Consider the following 19066-nt stretch of genomic DNA (forward strand, 5'->3'; position numbering starts at 1 on the left):
GCCTTACTTCCAGCCTTAGGCAACATGATTGTCTTTAATTGTTAATTATGATGTTAGTTTCTCATAAATGCCCTTTATTAGGTTGAGGAGGTATTTTTCTGTTCCTAGTTTGCTGAGAGGTTTTGTTATGAATGGATGTTGAATTTTGTCAATTGGTTTTTCTGAATCTATTTTCATAAGAATGTGATTTTTCTCCTTTATTTTCTTAATTTGGTGAATTACATTGATTTTTTTCTGTATTAAATCAACTTTGCTTTCCTGGGGTAAATCTCACCTAGTCATAATATATTATTCTTTTTAGATATTGTTGGATTTGACTTGCTAATATTTTGTTAATGATTTTTGCACCTCAAGTTCATTAGGAATATTTGTCTAACATTTATCTATTGTTTTATTTTTGACTGGTTGTGTATCAATACTGGCCTTACAGAATGAATTAGGAAGTGGTCCCTCCTTCCCTATTATCTGAAAAATTTATGTAGAATTGGTATGATTTCTTTCTTAAATGTTTGGTAGGATTCATCAGTGAAATATTTGGGCCTGGAGCCTTCTGTGGATGGGTAGGTGATTAATTGCTAAATTGAATTTTTTTAATAGATATAGGATTTTAAGATTTTCTGTTTATTCTTGTATCATATTTGATAATTTGTACCTAAAGGAATTTTTCCACTTCATCTAAGTTATTGAAATAACATGTGACATAAGTTTTTCTTTTCTTTATTTTTAAAAATAAATTTTGTTTTAATTTTTAGTGGAGATACTGGGGATTGAACCCAGGACCTCTTGCACACTAAGCGTACACTCTACCACTGAGATATTTCTGTCCCCCCAGGGTTTTTCTTAATCATCTGTAATTCAGCCCCTTTAATGTTCATAGAAATTGTTTTGACATTGTCTCTTTGTCCTGATATTGGCAATTTGTCTCTTCTGTCTCTCACTCTTATTTCCCTTCCGTGAGGTTTATCAGTTTTATCATTCTTTTCAAAGAACCATCTTTTAGTTACAGTGATTTTTAAATTTTGTCCATATTCTAGTTTGTTGGTTTCTATTCTTTTTAAAATACTCTTTCTTATAGTTACTTGGGTGTATGTATATATGTGTGTATATATACATATACATATATATATATATATATATATATATATTTTAAAGAAAGGTTAAGGACACTGTTGATCCTTACATTTAGATAGAAAAATAGAACTCTTTCATATAGTAGTAGATTCATTACCCTCTGTTTCCATAGTGTTTTTCTCTGTCACTGCTGTTATGTTGTATTCTACTTAATTACCTGTTGTGTCTCCCTCCCAAGGCTGTAGGATCTTTGAGAAAAAGTCTTGTTTTATTTTCAAATTATGCTCATGGAGCCAGACAAATTTTTGACTCAATATTACAAACCTAATGACCAAAAAAAAAAAAACTATACAAATTCTTGGGCAAATATGATCGTTTACTTTTGTGAATTATAAATTATAAATTACAAGTGAGGAACAAACACTAGTAGGATCCAGTAAAACCACTTCCTTTAAGACTATTTAGAAAAACACATTTATGGAATTTGGCCATTATATTTAATTAAAATTAAACTTATTTTTGAATATTGGGGTGTTTTTTACCCAAAAGAATCTATGTGTCTCTAATTCTTTATTCAAGCTGGTAACATCTGCTTTTATGTATGTATTTTAACTTACCTCTTTTTCCCTTTACTTTAAGCTATTTCCGTGAGAGAAGAAATGTTGCTACCTCAACTGGAAAATCTGTGACACAGCAAAGTGAGTCTCAGCATTTAAAGTCTGTAAATTAGTTAGTGCTTTTTTGATAGTCTTACATGTGTTAAAATCACAATCAAGAGGGCAGCCCCCCAAGGAGGAGCGGGGAGGACTGGAAATAACGGTCTGCTAGGGTTTACAGTACTACAGACTTTCAAAGGTGAGTAAATGAAAGACAGAAATGTATGCAGAGACTCCTGAAAATCTGTGCATGCCTATGGAAAAAGAGTTTTTTCTACAGCCTTCATTTATCATTAGCTACAGTTGAAGGCATTTAACTAAATTACGTGGTTTCTGACAGTCTGAGCTACAGGGCGTAGATTTATGGAAAGTAATCTTGCCATGGTAACAGCAAAGGGCTTACATGGCTCTGATCCGTTGATTATTGACAGAGGCTGTTCTTTCTGCAAATTCTGCTTGTACAAGTCCAGGAATGTTCTTCCCAATGATAAGATGACAAACATTTGGCTACTGAACCTTTAAAAAATTTGCCGTGGCAGAAAATTCAAGTGTTGAGAGTTCTTTCTTGTAGATTGGTGTAGCTCAGGGATGGTGCTAATTCTCTTGAAGTGATTTATTTACAGGTGCTTTAGTAGTTATGGAAACAGAGGGATTATATTAAGTGGATTCTGGCATTTTGAGTGCTATTAACATCTGACTATTATTCTAGTGAGCTTTAAATGGTCATTTGTTGGGAATTATAGTAGAATTAAGATTAATTTTCTGCCGTTAATACTATCTTCTTATTTAGGGACGAACATTATAAATGTGATATGACAGTTTCCACTGTATGTGCACAATGTGCTTAGTTATGTTAACATGGCTCTTAGAGGTTAGGACATTTTTGACACATCAAAAATGTGACTTTGAGAAACAGTGAGTAATATGTCTTAGCTGGGAGGTGAGAGGTGTAGAGAGTGAGAAAACCATGGTAAGAGTTAGTTTGGGGCTAAGAATTAGCATATTTGGACACTCAGAGAATAAAGCTTTAAATTGTCATATTGCTATAAAATAATTAAACACATGCTTTTTTTCTTTGAACAAAATTTCACATTATTCACATCTTTCCATTCTCATCCTATAATTCCCCCAAAAAGATTCAAATGAGGAGAATTCATCTTTCATTTTACCTTATGGAGAGACCTTTCTCTTCCAGAGACTAGAAAATTCCAAGGTTAGTCCCATACATTTTAATTTTTTTTCCATATTCAGTTCTTTGCTTTTATGCCTATATATGCCTCTTCATTTTCCTTTAAGCTGTTTGAAGAATGTGTTATATTGAGGAAAGAAATTTCCAGTCAGTGAAATTCTGTTCAATAAAATCATAGTAAATTTATATCTTTAAAAATATATCATGAAAACACATTTCAGTTTGGATTTCAGATGTATAAGTTGGTGGGTTTGCAAAATTTTCCACAAGATAAGTTACTTTTTTTTTTTAAAGACAAACCCCCATAAAACGCAAAAGCAAATCAACAAAAACCCCTAGATTTTACTTTGCCTTATACCCAAATATAGACAGACTTGTAACTCTTTGCAATCTTTGGAAACTGTAAATTATTCAACTTATTACTAAGTTTTTCCTCTCCAATACTTGTGCTATTTTGATATATTTTTTTTTCTTGATCATGATGAGAGAGAAGTTGAAAGACAAAAAGTAAGTGGGAAAGTAAAAGTAAATTTTATTCTTAGTATCATCTCTGTGCTTCTTAGCTGAAATGATATTATTAATGATTTCAATAAAATATTGAAAAAGGACACCAAAAGGCTATATTTAATACAGTATCCCCAATTGTTTTTATTGAAAATTGACCTAAACAATTAGACATGTATTTAATAAAACTAAGCTCAGATATTGTAGATCTTTGTAGAATATTACTACCCTAAAAAAAGTATATTTTTTTTATAGAAGAAATCTATAAGGAATGAATTTTGGACTCATGAAGAAACACTCAAAAGGGAAACAACTACTGAAAGAAACTCATTTTTTGTCAAATCAAGGTACGAGGACATGATTGATGGTAATTGATTCTTTTGAATAAAACATTATGCAATGTTGAATTCTTGGTCACATTATATTTCTAAGAAAATAGTTTACATTAGTAAGTTCCAATCCCTTCTTTCTATCACAGCACTCATTTTAATAATTGAATTTAGAGTCTGTAAACTGATCATATGTCCTATAGCAGATTATTTTTGTCTTTTCCTAGTTGAAACCACACTCTCCTCCCCAAAGTGGCAAACATGTGATGACCACGATTGCACCTTAAAAATGGGAGGTTATGTTAATATGAAAAAGAAAGGGGCAGTGCACAAAATGTCAGATTTTTTACAAATGTAACACATTCTTCTTATTAGAACTTCAGCATTGACGAGCAGCTTGAAAATTAGTTATTTGTATCACACCTGAAATTAAACAGAATTCGTAAGGCAGCAACTTAAATTTTATTTTTCCTCAGCTGTATTAAGACTTGGCATACTGCATCATTACTTGACATTTATCTTCTATTTTATCCCTTATTTTTCCATGGCTCATGCTGTTGAGGATTTCTTTAAGTTGAAACTAAATAATAGAATATCTTCAGTAAGCATTTGATATGAAGCTATTACAATGCAAAATGTGGAGGAGACAAGGGTAAATCCTTCTTTAAGGAAGCATGGTTTTTAGAACACTGTGTCCAGAAGGATGTAATCTGATACCTAGGCATAGGCATATCTGTTTCATGAATTAGCAAAAACTTCTTTGTAATGATTTTCATTATACATTAATACACGGCTGAACGAATCTATTTTGTCATCCCTTAAATCTATATACGTAGACCCAGTGACGCCGTGTTCCAGTAAATGTTACATATTACACAGCTTTTACCTTCTGAATGTACCCTGGCCCTTTCTTGTTTTCTGATTAGCAATGTGGGGCAGTTCTTCCTCATCAGTGTTGCAAAATAATACTAAAGCTCTCATGTGTCAGATGTACTCTTTTTTTCGTCATGTTATGCTGGAGCATAGGGTCCTTGGAGTCATTGGGGAGCCAGAGAAGGGGCAACACGTGGAAATAAGGTCTCCAAATAGACCAGGTAGTGTTCATGATGTTGCCTATTAAGTGGCTGGCCGCTTAGTGGTGCAGGTGAAGATGTTTGAATTGTCGTGCAAAGAATATGGCCATCTCCATCCTACCACTGTACCAACCCCTAGAATAAACAGATCAGATTAAATGATACATAAGAAAAAAAACACTGGTTCTAGTAGTAGTCAAATATGTCTTAGGATAATGAGAGACTTCTATTTTTCTGGTCAAGAAGAGTTTTGAAAATTATCAGATGGGTTAATTGAGCTCGTTAAGATTTTTCCTGACCTTAAATTTCTGTGATCGATTGTTTAATAAACAACAAAAGTAACCGACAGCTCAAGTCACATACAGCGCTGGGAAATACCAACACCATTCTTTTCTGTTTAGCATATATGATAACAGGACGGAGAATATAAGTGAAGACAAGGTGGAAGATATTTGGATACCTCGAGAGGACAAAAGCAAACTTCCTGTAGACTCTGCTTCAGAATCAGATTATTCAACAGTAGAAGAATGCTTTCAGAGTTTAAGAAGAAAAAACTCAAAGCCATCTAAATCTAGGACTCAAAAAGCATCGAATTTGGACCCTGTTAATAGGCACAGTTATCCTCTAAGCTCAACAAGTGGAAACACTGACTCATCAATCATTTCCTCAAATGTGATATCTCCCTATGCCTGTTTTTACGGCTCATCTGCAAGGAAGGTTAAATCAGGATGGCTCGACAAACTCTGTCCCCAAGGGTATGTATTTATTCTTTTTTTTTTTTGTGGCAATTTTTTTCAGGGGGAGGTAATTAAGTTTTTATTTTATTTTTTTATTTTTAGAGGAGGTACTGGGGATTAAGCACAGGACCTTATGCATGCTAAGCATGTACTCTATTAAGTGGCATATTTTTAAAAATTCAAATGTATCCATTTCTAAGCCTGCTAGGTTGCTGCTGCTCCTCCCCACCTCCTACACATACAGATAGAGTTTTTAGGGATTTTCAATGCACTTTTGCAAATGCCATTGTTAGGACAGTGAGGGACATGCACAGTGGCTGCATGGAATGCTGGGTTAAGGTTCTAAAGAGCAAATTAAAACCAAGAGTTACAATTTCACATCTAGATCCTTAATATTAGTTTCTAACTTTACACCAAAATACGCTATCCTGTGTCTCAATTTGTAGCAAAGAAAAACAACACAGATGGAGTTAGTATTACTCAGCCCACACTGTTTGGCTTTTGCTCCTCTTATAACAGTGCTCTGTTTGGGAATACAAGGCTTATTGTAGTTGGGGGAAAGTACGTCATTGTTAGATTTTAGCCTTCACTGTTATTGATATATTGTTTTGATTTCTGAATGTTGCACAAAAGGTCAGAGTCCCTTGAAAATTATACTTTTAAAACAGATTTATCACTTCAGATGTGTACAAAGAAACTTCTGTCCTTAAGCATTTTATAGTACTGAGAAGTCTTTGGGGAGGCATTATATTTAATTAGAATTGTTTTCTGGCATCCTGAATTTTGAATGTCCCTTTGAAATATTTACTGGAAATGTTTCCCATGAATTATTAAATTATTTGGGGATTAAATCTTTCATGTTCAAGTAGTTGGTGTGATGAGTCCCTGTAAGGTGCTGGTTTTCTCTACTCTTCCCCAGAAAAGGTGCATCATTTTTAGAAGTCTTGTTTTCACCTAAAATACTTTTTATTAGCAAAAAAATTACCAGAAGAAGCACCAGTTGACTAGTGGGAGCAGGAATTATATTTGTAAGAAATCAAGAAAAAAAAAAAGCCCAACACTTTTGTGGTTAGTAATTATATGGTTAGTACTTTATAGAATTGCGTCCCTTTGGCAAACTGAACCAGAGTTCTCCTTAGTATCACGTATTTTGTCTCTCTGCTTTCTGCTTTCTGGTTTCATTAGGACTACAAAGTAGTCAGCTGTGTCTACTTTTCATCAGTCATCAGTGTTATTGGTAAATGCATAGTCAAATTGCAAAGGGATGTGTCACCCCTGAATATACACACTGGTGGAATGAAACAGTGAGCTGGAATAGTCTCAAACGTTTTGTTTTTGTAGGATTTAAATGTTTAGGGAGGTCCCAGTGCTCTCGCAAAGTACCACTGGAAGGCGGAACAGACTCTGGGTACAGAGCCCCCAGCAGCTGCGGTTTCCTATGTGATTTCTCTTGGTACCTCGCTCTCGACAGGGTTAGTATGTTTATGCTTCAGGCTTACTGAGAAACCTTCTCCATTACTGGCCTCCCCTGGGACAGTTAGAACATTTTCCCTCTCTCTTTATCACAACTCTGACTTTCCATCCTTTCTATTTTAAGCCTGCCTCAGGTTAGAGGCTGTAAGTTTTCTAGATTTATAGTTTTCCATTTGAGGGAAAATAATTGAATTTTCTGGCTTCACAGTCTCTTTCCAAGATACCAGGATGCAGATGGGAAGGTAAACAAAGGAGCTTGTTATATCACCAAAAAATTTAAAAACTCTTCTCTATGATTCTATTAACTACAACTTGAAGGAAGTATGTGCACCTGCCTCAGAAGCACATATTTATTAGAGCACAAGTAGCATCTGCATCTTTCCTTTCCCTAATGAGACTCTGTAGGCCATGGTGAGAGTGTTTAAGATGCTTAGTAATTAGACAACATGATGCCTACCCATTCCTTACGCAGAGATTGCTGAGCTTTGTTTAATTCACGGTCGTACATCTCTTTGGTGCAGGTAGCACTGCTTTTGATCGCGTTCTAAATTCCACAGAGAATGTATTAGCAAACTTTTTCTGCAAAGGGTCAGACATGAAATCCTTTGATCTGTACAGCCTTATGGTGTCTGTAGGAGATCAGCAACTCAGCAGTTGTAGCATGAAAACAGCCACAGAGAATATGTGCACTGATGAATAAGGCTGTGTTTTAATAAAACTTTATTTATCAATACATTTAAGGGGCCAGGTTTGGCTGATGGGCTGTAGTAGCATAAAACAGATTAGAGGGTTGGCTAAAATCTTACACCAGCTTCCTCCATCTCCCTTGGGCCCCAGATTGAAAATTACAACTGATTGATTACAAAACAGTAAAGCTACTTTATTGTTCTATCAAATCTAGACATAAGAAGCAGGGTCCCTCTTTGGGGACCTCTGCACTTGTTCTTTCTGCCTTGAATCCTCTTACCCGGAGAGCAACATGACTTGTACCTTACCGTCCTCAGGTTCTTACTCTAAAGCCTCTTGCATTGAGGCTCTGAACTCCAAATTCAGTATTATCACTGCCCCTCTCCCCCATCACTGCAACACTCCCTTAATTGTTTTTCTCATAGCTCACACATTGGGTGATTGACTGACTTTATATCTGCTCCATGGAACAGTCATGTCTATTGGCTCTTGTTTACTACAGCATCCTAAACAGCTGAAAGGTCGCCTGGCATGTGGTAGATGCTCTTAGTGTTTGTTCTTGAATGAATTTGTTCAAAATAACCCTAGCCATTAGACATAGTACTGTCTTTAAATTTTTGTAAAACAGGTTGTTTTTTAAAAAATTATAGGGATTTTGTAATAAAAACTAATTCTAAACACTGTACTGGTTAGAAATCTGCAGGTACCGTTGGTAGCACTGGTAAATATTAACAGAGCAGTGGACTCTCAGGGTCCTTATTGAAATTCTGTTTCCCTCCTAAAGACATGTCCAAGTATTGTCAAAACAGAGTTTAAAAACAAATAATAGCCATACTCAGTTATTCTTCTTATCTTTCTCCAAATAGTGTTTGAAACTGTCCTCAGTCATGGGTGACATTAAACAAAGTAATCAGATTCATAATCTGGATTTATTTCACATGACTGAGTGTCTGTTTGCTTTTGAAATGGAAATGCCAGTTCTGAATCAGTGCACAGTATGTAAAAACTGCCCACTATTTAGTAAGAAAATAATTTTTAACACCATGCAACTAGAGAAATGTGGAAACATTTCCAATTGAGCTTAAAGTATGAAAATTTATGTAACTGTTAGAATGATCTAATTATAATATAGCCTGATACTATTGGTTTAAAAAATTGTATGGAAAAAACTTGATAAAATTTTGAACTCAGGTCTGTTGTTAGTGTTTCAAACAGGCCAGGCAGATATAAAACTTAATAAATGATACTTGTTTTAGAGAATTCTCTGGGTTTTGCAGATTAATAAAACAAGATTCTCCCCTTTCCTACATGTAACTAAAAAGCTCAAGCTCTTCAGCAAGTCTGAGTAGATGCAAATATGAAAGACTGGATAGAATTTATGCCAGCATTTCTTGACTATGTAACTCAGGACAAATCCTGTGAGTCGCTGTAAAGGAAAGAGAACATGGTTGATTGTGGCACATCCCTTCTAGGAAAGCACATATTGAATATCCAAGAGTATCTGCAACTCGGAAACCCTTTCGACTTTTTAGCCTGTTTTCTAAAGATGTTACAAAAACTGCACTGTATCTTGAGGAGTTCCTATTTTACTTGACAAGATGATTTAGAACTTCTTTCTTACTCAGTTAAATTCTTTTTTAAAAAAAGTATTACCAATTTTTTTTAACCATAGAGAAGCGTTGTGTGGCCATGTGAGCCTGGGACAGCAGAAGCTGTTTGTATATATGATACATTTAAGAATTTATGAAAGAATATAAAGATGAGCAGGATGTGTTCCATGTCTTTTTTGTATCTTCCACTTAGGGCAGAAAAAAATACAAATAAAAATACACTCAAAAGACAAAGTATGGTAATTGATACAGAAGAGTCCACAAAGTACAGAATCATGAGGTTACAGAGAGGTTGAGAAAACATTTCTTCTAAGATCTTCTAGGGAGGAGAAAGAGCAGTTGGAAAATGGGTACCATTTTAACTGGTGGTTTTAGATGAAATACTTTTCAGGCGAGAAGGAGTTAAAGGGTATAGGTGTCGTGATATCTGAATGTCCTAAAGTCTGTGAGATACATAGAAGGGTAAGTTGAGGTTGTTTTATGGAAGATGCAGGTTGGGCTGTAGGACCTGGAGGGAGAAACTGCCAGTGAATTGCATGTCCAGGTTGAAAGCCAGTGATCAAATCTCCAAAGAAAGGCTAAATCCCAAACAGTGGTTGAGAGAGCACTCAGAAGCCAGTCCTGTGACTTGGTGGGACATCAGAGCTTCTGCTGTTGGTACCTTTGTCAGAGGCTGACTTTCCAGCTAGTGCCCAGAGTCTCCAAGGCTACCACAGTGGAGCGACTCCCCATCTGCACAGAAGCGTGCGAGTGCCTCAGATCTCCTGGGAATGCTGTCCTATGGCCAGCCTTTCAGTGAAAAGCAAATGTAGTGGAAACTTAACAAGTCTTTATCTGACCAAGGTATTGTGTATCAATCACCTTGTGGAATTTAAACATTGACTCTTAAATCTCTGATAAAGTGTGTCTTTTTGCCCATTTCTCAAATCACACATAACTTGTAAAGCCTGTGTCAAGTGAATAAAAGTTTTGATATTTTATTTGCAATTTGAGGAAAAAAATTCTTAGTTTTAGTATTTATTAAAATAATATGGCTAATTTCCTTCAGTCAGTCTAGCTATAGAGAAGTGAATGAGGATTTCGGAATCAGACAGAAATTAGAATTGTTCATCTATTACTCATTCTCTCTGTGACTTAATGTCTCAGAACCTCTGTTTCCCACACGTAAAAGTGTAAGGGCAAGACTTTCTCCATGGGATCAGTTGGAAAAGTAGGTAACATTGGGCCTGGCCACAGATCCCCTTAATTGGAGCTCAGTAAACCTAAATTTTCTTTCTTTTCAGAAGAGCATCATTTCATTTCAGGTGATCTTTGATAATATTACTGAAAGTGAGTTCTAGTCAATTCTTACCTTGGCAACCATAAAGTAAAGAAATCATGTGTTTACATTGAATATTTAAAGTTTAGTTTTTTGGTGGTTATAAAAGCACATGGTTTTAAGTGTCTGAAAGTTCTGCCTAACTTATTTTTAAAAAAATAGCTGGGGGGAGGGGAAATTGGATGAAGGCAGTCAAAAGGTATAGACTTCCAGTTCATAGGATAAATAAGTGCATGTAAACAACATGATAAATAAAATTAACACGGCTATAATACATGAAAGTTACTAAGAGGAAATATTAAGAGTTCTTATCACAAGGGAAAAATTCTTTTTCTACTTCTTTAATTTTGTGTCTATGAGAGAAGATGGATGTTCACTAAACTTACTGTAGTAATCATTTCGTGAGGAATGTAAGTCAAATCATTATGCTGTGTACCTTAAACTGATACAGTGCTGTTTGTTGGTTATGTCTCAATAAAACTGGAAGAAAAAAAAAGGGCAATGTTTCCTCTCATCTCACTTCATCATAAGAGGCAGCCACTTGCTAATTTTTTAGTAGTTTCTTTTGGTATTTACTTTATCTTAATAGTTCCATACTGATGCTTCCTGACTTTTCAGTGATGGGTATTAACTGTTGAAAGATTAGCATAGAATATAATGTTTATTCATTTTCACTGCTGTTCACCCGCCTAGACACAGTTCCCAGCTAATCATATTTTAAAGTAGGTGTATAAAATGAGTTTTATCTATATTTACTTTAATATTCTTAGGACTGTGTAAAGGCTACTCATATTTGAGCTTTGCAACATAAAATGATGGCTTTTTCTTTCATTTGCCACCTTTTATTTCCTTGGAATTAATAATTATTGATTTCTTTTATTTGCTTAGTTTTTCTATGTACTTATCGCTCATTTATCCACAAATTCTTCCTCAGGACTATAAATCTGTGAAGTAACCAAAATACACACACATGTTAATTTTATCATCCTACAGCCGCCTAAGAAAGCTTATTTAGTTTATGTATTGTAACCCACTTTTGCTTTTTGTTATCTTACATTTAATGTAGAAAGCACTTTCTTACTTTTGACTTTCTTATAATGTACTATTGTTTCACAGACACACTATGTTCTTTTATCTCTCTGTGGCTATTAATAAGTGTTTTGAAGCTTTTTTTTTCCTGTAGACTTTGCTTCTTTCAATTTTTTGGAGGGGGTTTCTTCCCCATCTTTTATCTTTGAGATGCTTTCCTCAGATACTTATTAATTTTGGGCATTTTTTAAATTAAAACAAACCACTTTATTTGCTAAAAAATAGAAACCATTGTCTGAGCCTTCAGCAGGTCATAATCTTTTTTACTGGTGGAGGGTCTTGCCTTCATGCTGATGGCTCCTGACTGATCAGGGTGGTGGCTTCCGAAGGTTGAGATCCTGTGGCAGTTACTTAACATAAGACAGCAATGAAGTTTGCCGCATCAGTTGAGTCTTCCTGTCATAACTGATTCTCTGTTTGGGCTGTTCATCTTAAAGGAGACACCGCAAAGCTGGTGGGATCGTGCTCTGATGGACCTTGCTGTCTATTTCTTGCAAGATGATCTCGCTAGGCCTTTCCTAATGTGTTTCCTTGGAGACTCCTCATGCCAGTATCTTTTAAATGAGCCTCTTTATTGAGGGTGGTAAGGGTGATTTGGGGAGCTTAGTAGGGAAAGTGGACTTTGAGAATAAGTATTTATGATGTGGGCTTGATTCTACTGTAATACTGTCCCACACCTTAAGCCATGTCTGAGTCTCCCAGTCTAGAGACCTGGATTTGACCTTCTCCAGTGAATAAAACTCTGCTGTCCTGCGGAGGAGGAGGAGGAGGAGGTGCTGTTTTCCAGCTGTGGAGTAAGGGAAGCGTTCTGGGGTGGAGTGCTGAGGGGTGCAAGTTTCTCTCTTCAGTAGCCTTTCAGTCAGTCTTCCTGTTCTCAGCACCCTGTCTCCTTCATATTCACTTCCAGAGTTACTTGGTACTTGTATCTCCTGAGACTTTCTGAGATTTTGTGAGTAAATTGGTTTTCCTCTCAATTTGATCTCTTGTAGGCTTAGCAATCAGCTCTCTGAAACCTCCTGAGACAGCCCCTCTCCCTCCTTGTGCTTTCCTGGTTTCCTAATACTGTCATTTCCTTCTCCCGTCAGTGTTGGTTTGTAGGTATTTATTCGTTTTCATTTATTTTTTAATCTCTTGAGGTTTTGTGAGGAGTAAAGATAAATACAAGCTTTTAATTGATCATCTTAACTATAAGCTGGTTTCATGTTAAGTTTTTATTTTTTTATAGAGTGTGACTCTGTAAAATAAAGAGGTGTCATCTTTTAACGTGGCTTTTCATATATTATGTCATGTAAGCACTAAGCTCCTTGTAAATAGTGCAATGATTAGTAGTCACACGTTAAATGCTTTATCATTGACTTCTAATAAATGCTTTATCATTGACTTCTAAAACTCCTTTTAGCACGTGGGATTTTGTGGTAAATAACATTTGTGTTTTTCTCATTTAAAACAGAGATGGAAGCTGGGATTTCAGAGAAATTTTGTTTTATTTTTTTCTGGCTCCAACTCATTTTGCTTCATGGAATCTTGGAAACTATCATTTTGGTTTGCTTAAAAGTAAGGAAATACACTTTAGAATAGAAACATGCTGACATTTTATAGAAACATTATAATAATTCCTTGGATGTGTATCTGTAAAATGCTTCGTAACTAATGCTGCAGTATTTAAAAGCCTCATACTTAAGAGTAATTAAATAAATAGAGAAATAAAAAATTCATTATTAGATATATAAACAAAAATCTATACTTTTGGAAATTGTAGTAGTTATAAAAAATATTGAGGCTAGTTAAGGTTGGAGCAGAAAATAAGAGAAAATATGCATATAATTCTTCAGGATTATGTAAACAAGGCATGTGAGTCTGAAACAGCATGTTTATGACACCTTTTTTTAGATACTTCTGTTTAGAATGGTAAGTATGTTTGTCATGATTAAAATACCATGATTAATAAAAGTCATAAATTTGACTTCATCACTTTGAGGTTCATTCTGGTTATGTGATATTTGAAGTTGACAATTTGGTACCCTCTGCCTCCCTAAATTAATATTGTTGGTTAGCATGCTTGTCCAATTTTGCAGTTTTTTAAAGCTAAAAGATATAGTCTTTAAAAAAAAAAACCTACTGGCACTTAGGAATGAAATTAAACAGAGGTGCCTTCATGTAAATACTTCATAAATAGATAACTAATTGTTTGTAATACACTACTTAAAAAAGAAATTTTAAGATACACAATTTTGAGACAACAAAAACTGACACCAGGTGGTGAGGCTGTATTTATAATAGTGGTCGAAATGTTACATCACCTGCCCGGCCAGAGCTCAGGGGAAGAGCTGATAGAAATGCGTTCAATAACACTGCACATGCCTTATAAAATGTTCTAAGAAAGCTTCTTAAAGAAATGTTTCCCTTTAACACTCTAAAAACAAAATAGGATCAAACCAAGGCTAATTTTTTTCCTGTCTACTTCACCTTTTCTTGAAAGAATTCTGAAGCACTTTGCAAAGTTGAACTCACATATTAAATGCATAGAGGTCAAATGTTATTGCTACCTAACAGGATATCCAAGATGCTTTGCTATAAAATATACCAGAGTCTGTTTTGTACAGTGGTTAAGAGCACGCACTTTGGACTACAGTGCCTAGATTTGACTCACTGGAATGCTCTTTATTAGTTGTGTGGCTTGGGCAAATTATTTAACCTAATGATTCCATTGTGCCTTCATCTGTAAAATGGGAGTAATAATATTACTTGCCTCATATGGTTGTTTGGAGGATTAAATGAATTAATATTTGTATATGCTTGCAACAATGCGTAGAACAAAGCACTCTATAAGTGGTGGCTGTTTTTATTATGAAGATTATTGTGCCAAAGAAGTTCTTTATTGACTGAGGCTTTAAAATCTCTTCTCTGGCTGATAATTCTTCATTATTTCAGGTCTAATTTGTGTCACGTGATAGTAAGAATAGAGGCTAGAGTGACATTGTATTTTATACTTGGTCCTTTTTTTGTAACAATTACTAAATACATCAATTTTAATTGAATTAGGGGAAGTTAATTGAAATTTAAGGAAAAGGCATCATTTATGTCAGAGAAAACTTAAAAACCATTTTTACTGAAGTATAGTTGATTTACAATGTTTCAGGTGTAAAGCAAGGTGATTCAGTTATATACACACACATATATATATATTCTTTTTCAGGTTCTTTTTCCTTATAGGTTATTACAAATATTGAATATAGTTTCTGTGCTATATGGTAGGCCCTTGCTGTTTATTTTATATATCCATTAATGCCAAATTCCTAATTTATCCCCCTCATCAGAGAGAACTTAAAGTACTTTAGCAATCTCTTATTGAATGTTAAAGATTAATTTTACATAATTACACTGAAATTAGTTGCCTGATATTGAGTAGACTTTCATAAATACATGAGAAAAATATTTAACTCTTGCACAGAAAAGATAACTCTTAAAAATTTATTATTCACCAACATTTTTTAATTTAAAATTGTATTGATGTTTAGAAACCAAGTACTTCTCAAGCTCTCCCTTTTATGCAGTTGAATTTTTGATTAATTTATAGAGTTTACCAATATTGAATACAGGTTTCCATTTGCTAGAAAGGAGGACTATATTGTGAGGAAGTATCTAAGTTATCTTTAAATAACCAGTTAGTAGAATTCAGTATTGAAGTTTACATGCAGAAAATAGCTAATTGAATACTGACACATTTAATGAGTTAAATAGATTCAAAAATGTTTATGTAAATTTAGTTTTAGAAACATTTAATTTATTAATTTGCATTTTTAAATAGGAAAGTACAAAATATACACATCTTAAAAATGTATTTTAAAACTGGTTAACTCTAAAATGTATTTTAAAATTACATGGAAACTAATGATGAATTTTTCAAGTTTTCTGTAGACTCTACTTTTGCTTTAATAACAAGATATTTTACAAGGCTTTTATTTTGTCATATAAAAATTCTGATCTTTAGTATTTGATAAAAGCAAAAAATGAAATTAAGAGTGAAGTAGTTAAGTTAGTAGTGTTTGTATTCTCCATACATAAAATGAAAATTTGAGGAAGCGTTTTTCAATAAGAAATATATTCACTCATCACTCACTGAGTATTCAGTTTTATAAGTTAGGAATTGTGGCAGTCACTGGTTTTACCTTGATAAAAAACATAAATGGTTTCTGCACTCAAGGATCTCAATACCTAGTGTGGGAGATGGAGGACACAATACAAATACATGATTGCAAGTTCTGCTGAGTGCCATGAAGCAAAGAGATGGAGCAAAAGGCCCAGGGAACCTGGAGGACCAATGTGTTATTCAATGGTGGCCACTTGGGGGAATGACTTTTGAACTGATATCTCAAGGATAAAGAGCCAGCCTCATCAAGAGCAGGCAGGGAGCATTCCAAGTGGAGAAAATGGCATGTGGGAAGGCCAGGAGGCAAGAAGGAGTTTAGAGAAAGGAGGCAGGATGGCTGGAGAGTAGTGTCCACAGAGCAGGTACCCACAGATTTGATGGTGGCTGAGTGAATAGCAACAGAAGTAACGTGTTAATGATGGCACAGTGGCTCTCTCCAACAACGAAACAATTGATTTGTCAGCTGCTACACTCACTCCATTTTATCATGGACTGTGATTTGTCTCATTTACTTGTCCTTCAGTAGATCATTAGACAGACTTAATCTTTAAAAACATTGGGATGAAATGGCTGAACACATCAGATAATCACCTCGTGGATGAGAAAATGAAAATGATTGGGGGGAGTATCTTAGGAGTTGAGTCGCTCAGAGGCTGAGGTTTTGGTGGCTTTCCTGAGTGTGTCCTTTGTAGTCAGTGCCTGAGAAAAGAAATGTAACTAGTCACATGGGAGCATCTTTGACTGATCTCTGAGCTGTCTTCTCACCCTCCTCCCCTTCTCACTTTTCTGTGGACACAAATGTTAAAACTCTTGGATGATGTCTCAGACCTCAAACTGTCTATCCAGATGGTGATGGAATTCTAAGAAAGCTTTATGAGTCCAAATTGCTACAACCAAACAATCTAAGACATGTTAAAGTGGGTTTGACAAGTTTTCAAACTTTGAATTTAATTCTGACTTTTTAGAAGTTTTTCCTGCCTTCTGCCAACCTTTCTTTTAAAAGATGCTCATTATTTGAGTGCCGGTCGTTTGAGGTTTTCTCTGTCATCTTGTCCATGTTGCTAAGGGACATGTGCATAATCTTGTCACTCATTCATTTAACAGATTCTTTTTTAGTGCCATATTTGTCTCTGTGTTAGTTGCTTATCATATAGGGGAGAATGAAACCTCCTTGGACTTTGTCCTTGTAAAGCATGAGGGTTGGTGTGGGAGACAGACATTAAGCAACTAAGCAAACATATGTAATTAGAGATTGTGTTAAGCGCTATGAGGAAAAGGAGAGGGTGCTTTGAGAAAGAGTAACTTTGTTATTCTCCAGGAGAGGAATTGCAGAAAAGGAATGTCTGTGTAGGTGGCTGAGGTGGAACTCTGAAAGACAAGGAGAAGTTAGCAAAGGAAACAGAGGGATAATGGAAGGTCCTAAGAGCTTTATCTCCTACAGATGTTGCTGATTTTTATTCTGAAATGGAAGATTATAGGTACTGAGCTCAAGCTTACCACTCTTAACCATGTAAGGTAGGTGGGGGCCCAGAACAAAATCTTGATTTATAGAATTACAGTTGGGATTGTGTGGGAAGATGTCTGTTTACCTGCCTTTAAGTATTACATAAAATGAGTGCTACATGCTTTTGTTCAATGTATAGTTATTGTGTGTTTGCTTGGTACTTCTTTACCTTTTAACTTTTAACGCTGGCAACTTGAAGAACGCTTAGGTCAGTGAAGGAAGTAAGAACCGACACTGTCAGATGTTGCAAGGTTAAGAAAACACATTGCAGACCAAGAGAAGTTAAACAGAAGCAGAAGGATGAGGGATAAGGTGTGAAGAGGGCTGGGAAGTTCGTTGTGGTTATATAATTAGAAAGTCTTGACATGTTCGTATTACTTAATGATTTATTAAATGCTTATATGTGAAAATGTGGTCCACACTAATGAATTTCAAACCTTTTCTCCATTTGATCAGATTTGTTCTAAGTTTATCTTAAGCAGAATCACTTGGCTGATGATCAGTGTGGGAGGCTCATGGTGTTTCACTGGAGCCATAGGTGTGTCGCGCTCAGGAAACAGCCCAGAAGACCGGTTCTCCACACTTCCTGAAGTGCTTTTTCTATCTTTAAATCTGAAAACCACAGAAAGTTCTACCATTTTCTTATCTTAACCATGTTAGGAAACTGTGCAAAAGGAAAAGGCAGACATGGTCATTTACCTGTTGGTTTAGAAATGACTGTTTTTTCAGACCAGAAGTTAGTTTTCGCGTATTATCTGTGTTCAAGGCTGAACGTGTCTAGATGGTGTCCGTTCACACTGAGAGTCATGTAGAAAATAAGATATTCCAAACCTTTAGGATTGTCTGACTTCAGGGAAGGGGACTGAAACTAAATAAAAACAAGCCCAAGGGGAAGTGGTTTTTCACCTTTCCCTTACGGAGTCAGAATGTGTTTTTTTCTCCTTTATGCCTAAATAAGGAACATGGGATACTGTTGTGTTTTGTTTTTCATGTCAGTAACCATTTTAAACTGCATTGGCCTTTCATGTGGCTCTTTGTTCCAAATTGTTAATGTTTCAGTGAATTTTGGATGATTGCAAATGATTCTCTAGATTTAGACAGCTTTTTCAGCTTATTTGATCAGAATTAAAATATATAACTATGTAAATCCGATTCACAAAGCTGTTTGTTTGTTATGTTAGCAAAATATTATTCATGCTCCAAAGCAAAAATTAAGAAAAAAATAGGATAAAATGTTATAAGCTTAATGTAGGGTAAAACTTCATGTTATCTTCATTAAGGGATTAGCCCCTTTAAGGGATATGGGTGAATGATTGTGTTTCTGACCACACTTTGTTTTCCACTCAGCCTTATAAATGTGGATGATGACACCATTAGCAGCTACATTAAAAAAAAATACCTAGGTCACTTGATTAAAAATTGTCATTGTGTGTATTTTTTTCTTTCCTATGTACTGTTGTCAAAAGTGTACATTTTCACGCCTGTTGTTTTCTTTGCTTTTTAACAGCAAATGGGAACATACTCAACAGTTATATTACAAATGTATCTAAAATCCAAGTTTATGGTTATTAAATATAAAATGACGATTTCATATATTTTACAGAAAACGCATGTTTCAGAAAAGATGGGTGAAATTTGACGGCCTTAGCATTTCTTATTACAATAATGATAAGGTA

At 35.0% G+C, this 19066-nt stretch overlaps 1 protein-coding gene across 3 annotated transcripts in view; it reads left to right on the forward strand.

Moving 5' to 3' along the window:
- Positions 1-19066, forward strand: part of ARAP2 (ArfGAP with RhoGAP domain, ankyrin repeat and PH domain 2) — a 162737-nt gene that overhangs the window by 24118 nt on the left and 119553 nt on the right. For 2 of the 3 annotated variants that reach the window (XM_031686924.2, XM_072945370.1), the window contains exons 3-7: positions 1711-1769; positions 2864-2940; positions 3676-3767; positions 5224-5577; positions 18994-19063. In XM_031686924.2, coding sequence (XP_031542784.1) covers positions 1711-1769; positions 2864-2940; positions 3676-3767; positions 5224-5577; positions 18994-19063 — 652 coding nt within the window. The remainder of the gene's footprint in view (positions 1-1710; positions 1770-2863; positions 2941-3675; positions 3768-5223; positions 5578-18993; positions 19064-19066) is intronic. The other variant, XM_072945364.1, reaches the window with a different exon arrangement.

The sequence above is a fragment of the Vicugna pacos genome, chromosome 2 (genome assembly GCF_048564905.1).
Source record: "Vicugna pacos chromosome 2, VicPac4, whole genome shotgun sequence".
Lineage (NCBI taxonomy): Eukaryota > Metazoa > Chordata > Mammalia > Artiodactyla > Camelidae > Vicugna > Vicugna pacos.